Source organism: Aplysia californica, unplaced genomic scaffold (assembly GCF_000002075.1).
Source record: "Aplysia californica isolate F4 #8 unplaced genomic scaffold, AplCal3.0 scaffold00147, whole genome shotgun sequence".
In the NCBI taxonomy this organism is placed as follows: domain Eukaryota; kingdom Metazoa; phylum Mollusca; class Gastropoda; order Aplysiida; family Aplysiidae; genus Aplysia; species Aplysia californica.
In genome coordinates, this window is record NW_004797417.1 from 1,290,680 (window position 1) to 1,300,987 (window position 10,308).

Sequence of the window (10,308 nt, forward strand, 5' to 3'; positions counted from 1 at the left end):
TAAAATATATATACGGTAAATTGCGCTGAACATAATATATTGGCAAATCTTTGATTGAGCCTCTGCTGAGATGTTGTACCCTACTCAGTCCAGCTTGGCACAGACATTCATGAATACGCAACAAGCTTCCTAAACCATCTATAGTGCGGTCAACATTTCGTGGCGCAACTTATCCTCAAATATCTTTTTAACGGGTGAAAGAGTCACCCATACTTTGCACAGCAGTTTGTATCAATTTGTCTTAACTTACTCATAATTTTCCACAACAATTGAGGCTAGATTTCTCAAAATGTATATAAAATACTGCAAACCTCCTTCACTCGTAAAATGGAATTGTTCACAGCACTTCCCGCTTCTCATACACATTTTGTTTACGAATCTGGCCTAGATCTACGTCACAGCCCACCAATTACACTTTTTAGTGGCAAACTTATTTACAAGAAATTAATTTTATAATGAACACCTTTTTGCACTAAAAGCTCACAAAACATACGTTCATTAAGCATAATGTTGCGATTAATAAAACATAACGGACTTGCTTTTAAAATCAATATTGTCTCAGCTGTAAACCTTTCATAACCTGTAGAAACCCCCCACTTGGAGTTTTATTAGCTTTTATAAAGGAATTTTCTAGAATAGAGCCAACAGGTGTTTACAAAAATATTGATCTGTTAAGACAAATTGACACAAGTCAATGTGCAAAATCTGTAGAATGTATGTTCGATATTTGATTATATATTTTATAATAAGTTGCGCCACGAATTTTTGATGGCAATATAAATTGTGTTGAAGAAGGCGTAAAACAATTTTAAACCGAAAAAAACAACAACCCCAAAACGTTCAGGTTTTGGCTGGGTCTCTCAGCCCACACACACGGTGGAGGGAAGACCCACTGTTGACGGCGGCTGTCTGCCGCCAGTGAGACTTCCGGTTGATGCCCTTCAACAACTTCCCAGAATGCCCCCCTGTGACGTCACCGGACTCCATCTTCTCCCAGTCACAAAAGAGAACAAAATAGCAGAAGAAGACTTCTTTAGGCTTACGTTTGTCTTGTCGCGTACTGAGACCGAGAAAGGGGGGGGGGTAGTTTGGCTAGAGTGATGGTAAAATTATGGAAAACTTGACGAGATTAGGTCAATTTTTATATGTGATTTATTTGTCTGTTTGTTCTGGCAGAGACGGGTTATAATGTTTTTGTCCATCTACATGTGAAGACTACAGGTGAAAAACGACTGTAGTCACAAACTGAAAATCGTGAGGGTACCAGTTTTGAACGCTTGTTGACTCGTAACTGTATTTCTGTTCAACTGTAGGTTGATCATTGTTGTTAGATTTCCCATTCAACAACACTTAACAATAAACCACCAGTCAAACAAATATGAAGTTATGAGTCCACATGCTTTTAAAAGTGGCACCCTCACAATTTCTAGTTTGTGACTTAATTCGTTTTCCCATGTGCTCTTCATATTATGTATTTGTTAGTCTCTCTGTGCACATGCCTTTAGACATTGCATTATGCTTTCCTTTCTATGCCCTTCCAGCCAACGCTGGGTATGATCCTGCAACATCCATCCAAGCTGGACCAAGAGGTTGCCATGGAGCTGATGTCGTTGGCTGTCCCTGCCTCTGATGGCTACAGCACTGTCATTGGGAAGACAATGTGCACTACTGACTTCTATGAAGGTGAGATTCAATAAAGTCCTGTCAATGAATAATTATAATAGGGTGCTGGTACTCGTAACTATTGTGAAGTTTTCACTTCCTTTTAGTTTGAAAAAAATGTCATAAGGCATCTCAGTGGGTTTCTGGTTTTGCTTTTTGTAAAAATAACTTCATGTAGATCTCATTGTCATTTTTTTTTCCAATATAGGTGTATTTATGCATTTATGCCCCCCCCCCCCCCCGCCCCCCATACAATTTATATCATGTACTAAGTGGGCTTCCAACCCTGCCTGTCAGGGCCAACCCAAGCTGTGTGGGACACGACATCTCAACAGAAAGACTAAGATTCTTAACTCTTTTTATCCTAGCCGTACCGCCACGGACTCTGTACCCGTCCTAGGGCCGCCGCGCCGTATGAGTCGGAAGTCAGTGCGTATAGTTCAAAGTGCTATATTTCTTACATTTACCCTAAGGTTTTAAGGAAATTTGGCAGTTATGTTAGAAATTGAATGTAGTTTTTGTAAATGTTTGTGGTTAGGAAATACACCAATAGCACAATGTAGATTTTGAGGTGTATTCCACCCTCGAACTTGACCCTGATTGCCGCGCCCACGACGTCCCATTGGATTTTATAGATCTAGATGTAGCCCTACCCATCGAGCACGAATTCCAGTACCGACCCCTTCACCATGATCGGAATCGCTATTAGATGAGTCTAAGTCCTGTTTCTTATCATCCAAAACGGAATTTACGACATTTATTTCAGAGCCACTTTCATCAAATTAGTATCATTCCCCCTCACAACCCAGCGCCACTTCAAAAAGTACTTTGTCGGTCATAAATGTGCGTTTTCGAGACAACTTTCAAGCTTCTACATCCATCAAAAACAAAGAAATCACTGTTCATTGGAAAATTAAAATATTCAGGCAGAGCTAGCATCGCCATATTTGCGTATTTTGGTAATTACAAGCAGAACTAACTTCTTTGACGAGACCGTATCGCTGTTCCGAGAATACTCGTAGCCCGGACTGGTCCTCGTTACGAGTATACTCGTAGCCCGGATAAAAAGAGTTAATAAAACTATTTTTCCCACTCAGGAATCACACTCAAGTCTCCTGCATGTGACAGCAAAGCGCCGAACTAGTATACCACAGACGCTGGTATTTAGTAGGAGACACTGTTTAATCAAAACCACTCAACAACAGAGGGAAAGAGAAAGGTTTTACACTAAGAAATGAACCCTAGGACCCAACACTAGATCCTCTTGTTCTTCATTTGAAGAACCTTTAAGTTTAATCTGTTATAATCGGTTAGGAGTTGTTTAACTCACTTACTTCTCGGCCCTTTCACCAGCCGCAAGCGTTGAAGACGCGTTTTTTTGAGTATTTCAATAAACCACCACAACTCTCATAATTACGGTATTGTAATAATTTTTTGACACAGTAAAGTAACATTCAAGCTTAATCTAATACAAAAAAACTGAAGTCTAGGTACCAGAAACTAAATTTTCAAAGAAACTGTATGCCAAATTTATCTATTCTATTTGAAAGGCCTATATCCACTGAGCATTTTGGTACCATTCTTTAACCTCTCCGTCAATTTTTAAGAAAATGGTAGTTGTTTAAAATTTGATCAAATTTGTTAAAGTCAGTCACTGGCTGCAACCTCATGTTTGACAGACAATAAAAGAGTACCAAGTGCACTAAACATCTCCACGTTAACAGAATACAATCACTATAATAACAAATATATGGAACCTAATTTTTTAAAGACTGTGAGATCATTATAAATCAGTATTTTATCACTTCAAACACGATGATCTGTCGTTATTTCAACAAAAACACCGAGCGTTGACCCTGCCAGCGCCGCACCAGCCCCCGCGGCGAGCGAGTCGGCTTATACTGTAGTGTACCCCGCGTGCGGGGTCACATGCTTTCCAAGTCTCGCAGAAGGATTGATGAAAAATAATTCCAATGAAATAATAGGAAATAAACTGATTTTTTAAATAATATATTTTTTAAGTACGCCGGTCTTTAGTTAAGGTGTATATAATTAGGCTAGTGGGAGGAGGGCGGGTAAGCCTCCCGTTGCCAGTCACGGGTCTCCCCGAGTCTTTCGTTCCCTACATCTGACGTCACCGAGGGCGCTGAGCCCAGATCTGCGCTACCTGAACCAGTGTCTCTGCCTGAACCCATCTGGGTGTTCGTTGTTTAGGTGTGAAGTCTGGTCAAAATATTTCAAAATGATATATAAATTATTTGATTCAATCAGTTGAAAACAGGGTTTTCTTTCCAAGAATTGAAAAAAAGTTTCTTTAATGCCCCATCCAGACGTTTGACAGAAGACACAAGAGATATTACCGAGAACATAACTCAGCCAAAAATGCTACAACAGGTACTCCCATCACACTAAGAGATTGTACTGTTGGGGCAAAGGGCTGAGATGGATTTGGCGCCTGTATGGTAGGGAGGGGATGGAGTGGTAGTTAGCCTGGACATGGCATCGTTGCGAACTGTCTAAAAATAGGTTTATTGCCTGCTTTCTAGAAACCAAAACTGAACGTGAATCAGGGAATGGGGTCATTATGTCAAGACGCCCCGAGGGCAACAGTGCAGGTGTGTTCTTGACTGTGAATGTTATGTGTGCGTTTCTGTTGATCCCTGGGAAGTTATTGTTCTGTGTGTGAACAATTAAAATGTGATGTGATTGTGCGCATCTTGAGCGCCGAACTTAGTTCTTTATCATCAGTTCTCTCTATAGATAAAATATTGTACCGGCACATATCTATTCTTCTCGCATGGAAGTAGGTGTCCCTGTATCAGTATTAAAATTAAACGAAGGGGCGCATAGTAGGTCTACAGTTTATAATAATAATAATAATAATAATAATAATAATAAATTACACTTTTATTTGTCCCAGAAGGGCACTTTGTTTTACAATGGCAAACATACATACATAAATACATAATTATAAATACGTACATACATAAATACATACATGCATAAATACATACATAAATACACACTATTACACAAATACAGAACAGTTTACAAACAATGCCACTGTCGGTCGCCACTGTGCAGCGCCCTGTAATTTGAGCTAGGGTTGTCGTGTCTTGCTCAAGGACACACTCCAGTGACCACCCATCTGATCCCCGTGTCACCGACACTTGCTTGACATTGCTTGAGTCAAAACTCACTACTCACTTAGCCACTGGAGCCTGTAATAAGTAGACAATTATATTCGTTGTGCATAAATTTGTTCTTGGCGCCACCTTCTGTGGAAGTGACGCCACGCCACTGCATATAAACAACTTACACCATTGTAACGAGGAAAAACTAAACTTTTACAACGTGTACGGCATTTGGTCTTTTATAGAGAAAGAGCAAAGAAACAGCGATCGGAATTTCCTCGATTTCACTGATACCACGCGGTCGGAAGGCCGCGAGTGCCCGCGAGGCTGTGTTTACGCTACCTACTAAGTCTAATACTTTAATTTGTATGATTTTTTTTTAATGGCATGAATTTGATTTTCCGAAAAATTTCCAGAGACGTGACAGGTAGAATGAAATTCCCAACAACAACAAAAATAAAAGTTCAAAGTGTTCTGTTTTGATTTGTATGCAGGTTTGAGTGTTTGGTGAAAATATAAAAGCTGGTCTGTGCGTTAATTCAGACCCATACTCTGAATTACATGAGACAGATGTACGGCATGACGTGATTTCGTTGCGCGAACAACAATACCAGTACTCATGGGCGAAGGCTGACTTGTTTGACAGGGTAATCAAAGTGAAATGGGACCAGATAGGGCCTGGAGATATCACACTCACACAAGTCACAAGAATCTTACTGGCACTGGAGGCGGCAACTCTGAGTTGTGAATGAAAACAAATCCTGAATTCATGTTGTATGCTTGTTCAACCGCTAAAATAATCGGGAAAGTATTTCATTAAATATTTATTCTAACTAACCTTAAATTTAACTTTAGATTTGAACACACGAACACCAAGGAAAGAAGCACAGATGTCAGCACTACAATGGCATGTTATACCAGACAGCCGAAACACTTTGGTAGAGCACGCCAATTATTAATTTTTTATTTCACATTTGGCTGTTTTTTTGTCTAGCTTTTCGCGGCCAGGAGCCGCTGTCATAATCGAGGTCACGATCTGATTGTAGGACGTTAAAAAGTCGAGGAAAAAAAACAAGCACTAGCAGTGTAGAAGCAGGAGTCAAAGGATTATTAGGAGTTAGTTCCCCTCACATCTGTGAGGTAGACTCAACCAGTGTAATAGTTCGCTTAGATAATCAGCGCGTCTGGGTGCTTATAACTGTGGCCCGAAAGGGGTGAACAGGGTATATGCGACAATGAAACAGTTCTGACTTTTGCACATGTTCCCTTCAAATCTATTGGTTGACTCTTCCAGCCTCACTTTAAGCTTACTTAATCAAAGCTTATGGAGTGGCCCGATAGGGGCGAACAGGCTATTTCTGTGGCAATGAAACGGTTTTGAAGGTTAGGCATAGTCTATTGTTCATTGGTGATTATGAACGTCTTTTTACATTTAATTTATGAGGTTTACGTCTATGGGTGAATTTGACTGCGACAATGTTTCAAAATTAGGAAGGGAAGCAGTGATTATTTGATTATATAGACGCTTCGCCTCTGCCAGTACTAGTGCTAGATCTAGCCTTAAAACAACGACTCGGGCCGTGTTCTGAGACACTAGAACTAGTAAAACATACAAAAGTATCAAAAACGGCGAAATTATGTGATTCTTGTTCATGGGACTTCTTCGACCGTTACTACGACGCGACTGTTGGATTACTATCAGCTGTATTGGAAAAAACATAGCGCGAGTTCTGGTCAGTTCAACCCAAGTTGGGGTGACTATCCTTCACCTTCAATAACTTAAAACCTACCGGCCCCAGAGATACGAAGCGAAGTCTAAGTAGCTCTAGCCTGGCCAAACATGGGCACGAGGCAGTTCACACGACCCGTGCGTGATTTGTAGAGCGGAAAAAAAATTCCAAAGTTGATCACGCAGGGCTTGTGGGAACCGCCGCAAGCGTCGGGGCAGGGGTCACGCAACTGTTGTGTGAACCGTCTGAAGTGAGTTAAAATATTTTCATTTATTATATCTTTGTCAGTTATTTTCTTGTGGGTGTTTCCTTATGCCTGTATTATCTATTTTTGTCCTTAGGCCAGGCAAGGCTGGATGGAGCCTTCTGTGACTACAATGAAGAAGACAAGATGGCGTTCTTGAAACGTGTGTACGCTCGGGGGATTTGCAACATTGAGATGGAGTCTTTGTGTTTTGCTGCTTATTGCTACAGAGCAGGGATCCGAGGTATAGCTTCTGTTTGTTTCTAGGCTCAGTTGCAAGAAAAACATCACTAGATATTTACAGATCTGTGCAATATCTTATAATTATAACTGCTTTCCTTGATCCTGAAAGGATTGTCGTTAGAAGCTGAAATTTGGCTCACTGTTGTTTATTTTTAATTCTGTGGCCAATGCCAGGGAAGGCTACTAGAGATCAGAGTGGGTCTCATAATCTAAGAGCAAAATGATAGTTCCTTTCCTCACATTCCAAAGAAGATGTTTTTTTCTTTTGTTTTCTTCAGTGTTTACTCTGTGAGTTTTGTTGTATGCTGTAGGTTCTCCCCTGGGCTACAGAGCTTGTCTGTAAGAGGTGATTTAGATGGCTTGATAAGACACTTCTCTAAGGATTCATTCAGCCAGACTGGCTTAATGGAACTTGTAGTTGCTCTATTGTCATAACCACTGTGACAAACCAGCTTCCCAAAGTCAATATTTTGTGAATCTCAAACGGCCTGTTCACCTGTTTTATTCCTGGTTCATGCAGGCATTGATTTTGGACTGCTTTTTGTTTTTCTTTAGATTTTTTTCCTTGATTGATCTCAAGGTAGATGGGACCAAGTGCCTAGTTTTTTTCCAGATCAGAACAAAAATCATGAGCATTCTGTGTGTGCACTTTGAATTTGTGGAGGACACCTTGGAAGCTAGAAATTGAAGAAAGAGTAGACCAGGAAAGGCTGGTTACCTGCACTAAATTCTTATATGGAATCCCTTCTGAAATCTAAATGTACTCTTTCTTGTCAGTATGAAAAGAAATGAATACCTTCAAAAATTATTCCAGGCTACCCGAACATGAGGGTCTCCAGCTTCCAGAAGAAAAGTCATAATGTTTGCTGTGAGACACCGGTGTAGTATTTTTTAACTGAATTACAGTCAAAGCTTTCGAAGATGGCCACACATTGTGGTGATAAAAAGTGGCTGTCTTAGACCGGTGGTCATCTTGGAGGTTGTCAATATGGGGGAAAAAATGCAGGGGGGAGGGAGTTGAACATGGCCGATTTAACAGATAATTGGCTTGTATAGGTAGTTATTTGAGCAGGTTTGACTGCAGTAAGTAATATTGAAAGGGATGAATCACTTACATTTCAGGATACATTTCTTTCTACTTCAGTCTTTCACTTCTTGCATTTTACTTCTGTTTCTTGATCTCGTATATGGCCCCTGAACTGGTTTTGTGTAAGTCGTAACATGGGAAGGCTGTCTGAAAAGTAAGGTAAAAATTGCTGAGTTACTTGAGAAGTTAAAACTCTGACAGTCTGTATGTGGGAAGTGGCAAGGCAGACTAGATATTGTTGTCAAAGTAGCCGTAGCACCTCTGAGTGTATACATCAATGATGTCACTTCAAAATGAGGTATCCCTAATGGAGCAATGATCAAAGGGAAAATTGCATGGAGTCATGTGATTTTCACAAGCGAAAGGGAAGAAGCTACAGAAATCTTCAGAGAGCTGTTTATTGTGTAAAGAAAAGTTATTAGTAAAAAGCAGATGTGTCACCATGTGTTATGTTAATGCAGGATGGCCAAATCTGGAAAAACGAACCATGTACATGGTGCCAAAAAATTTCAGAGTTAGAAGCCGATTTTCCAGGAATTCAAATGCTTATTTGTAAGGATAGGTATCTGAAACTGGAGATTGCCTTTGCTTCTGACCTTCCCACATCAACATTCCGGTAATTGTCTGTACATAGCTGAGGTGTCATAAAGTATTTACTCTATGGCCCAAAGCTCTGGGCAGAAACAGACATGATCAACTGAGCAAGCACATTATTCTCCAACATGACAACGCCACTCCCCACACAGCCAATCTGATGAAAGACCGAATCCATGGGTGTGAGTGAAGGGTATTGCTGTTTCCTCAGCATAGTCAAGATATTACTCCGAGTCCTGACCTTGTTCTGTCAGATTTTCAAGTTTTCAGGTCCATGTAAAGAGATATTTTGATATTTTGCAATAAAGATGTTTTCAAAAGATGATAATAAACCACAGAAGTTATCTGTGATGGACTGCAGTTTAAAAAGGCATGGATCTTCATGAAAACTTTTGAGAAGTAACTGAAAGGTGATATTACATTATATGAAAGTTTTATTCAAATTCATATAAAATTATCTATTCAGTGACTATTTTCACCTTACTTTTCTGACAGACCTTGTAACTTTTAATTAACACAAACTAAAACCTGATTTCTTACATCCCTAAGTTTTTAAAATTTGCTTTTGTTTTTATTCATGTCCCTTTGAGACACAAATGTTGCTTTGAAAGGGGCATTTTTCACCTTTCTCTTTGAAAGACATTGAGATGTGTCTTATCTGACCCCTAGGTGCTGTTGTGTGTACCACTCTGTTGGACCGCCTAAAGGGAGACCAGATCACCAGTCCTCACAGTGTGATGGAAGAGTGGCAGGCTCGTCCACAGAAATTGGTTGCCAGCTTCATCAAGAAAAGACTTGGCATTGAGTGAAGAGCATTTGTTCAGTGAAGGACAGTGAGCACTGTATCTCAACGTTGCCACAGTAATTCATCTTACTCTTTAATACGTGGCTTTTCTACTCTAATACAAAAAAAAAGCTTGTCCAAAAACTTTTTAGGTCAATTATTCTTTGTTTTAGATCATGCTTACAAGCATGGGTTCTTAATAAAAGACTGTGAAGAGGAAATAACCTTCTCCAAATGATAAAGAAGTTAAAGGGACAAGAAGTTTTTCTGAAGTCAATAACTTGATAAGAGAAAAGCGTGTTGAATTTTTTCTCATTTTGATGTTATTATTTCAATGATTTGACCATTTCATGCACAAAAACGCTTTAAATGGATCCCAACTTTTTGTATCTGACACTTGTCGTCTTTAGTAATCCAGCAGCAACTTGTGTCTGTTTGTTTGATACCTCGTGGAATTATAAGGTTTTTTTTCATTAATAGTTCATTTATCATTTGTTGTAAGTAATTGTTAAAATCTTGATTTAGTACTGCTGACTCGCAAAAATGAAGAATCTTGTACTTGAAATTCAAAAGTTTCTTGAAATATTGTTGAATGTAAACTGTAACTCTCTGTGTTGTTATGTTTTTCAAAATACTTACGTATGTGTATGATTAATATACTATATAATTATGTTATCTTCTCAGGTTATATTTAAATTCCATTTGATTAGCATTTAATTATTTAAATTTTTACAGTTTCTTTAGTCATATCAGTATTTCTATGACTGTCTTTCCATCGCTGTTTCATGCTTTTTACAAAGCAATACAATTGAAATCAAAAGTTTATAACA

General features: G+C 39.2%; 1 protein-coding gene across 1 annotated transcript in view; it reads left to right on the plus strand.

Annotated features, from left to right (window-relative positions):
• The window catches only part of LOC101859238 (uridine phosphorylase 1), a 26,363-nt gene extending 16,341 nt beyond the window's left edge, over window positions 1–10,022 (plus strand). Inside the window, exons 6-8 of the mRNA XM_005097151.3 lie at window positions 1,542–1,683; window positions 6,868–7,014; window positions 9,364–10,022. Of these exons, the coding sequence (XP_005097208.1) occupies window positions 1,542–1,683; window positions 6,868–7,014; window positions 9,364–9,503 (429 nt within the window). The 3' untranslated portion in view covers window positions 9,504–10,022. The remainder of the gene's footprint in view (window positions 1–1,541; window positions 1,684–6,867; window positions 7,015–9,363) is intronic.
• The last annotated feature ends 286 nt before the right edge of the window (window positions 10,023–10,308 follow it).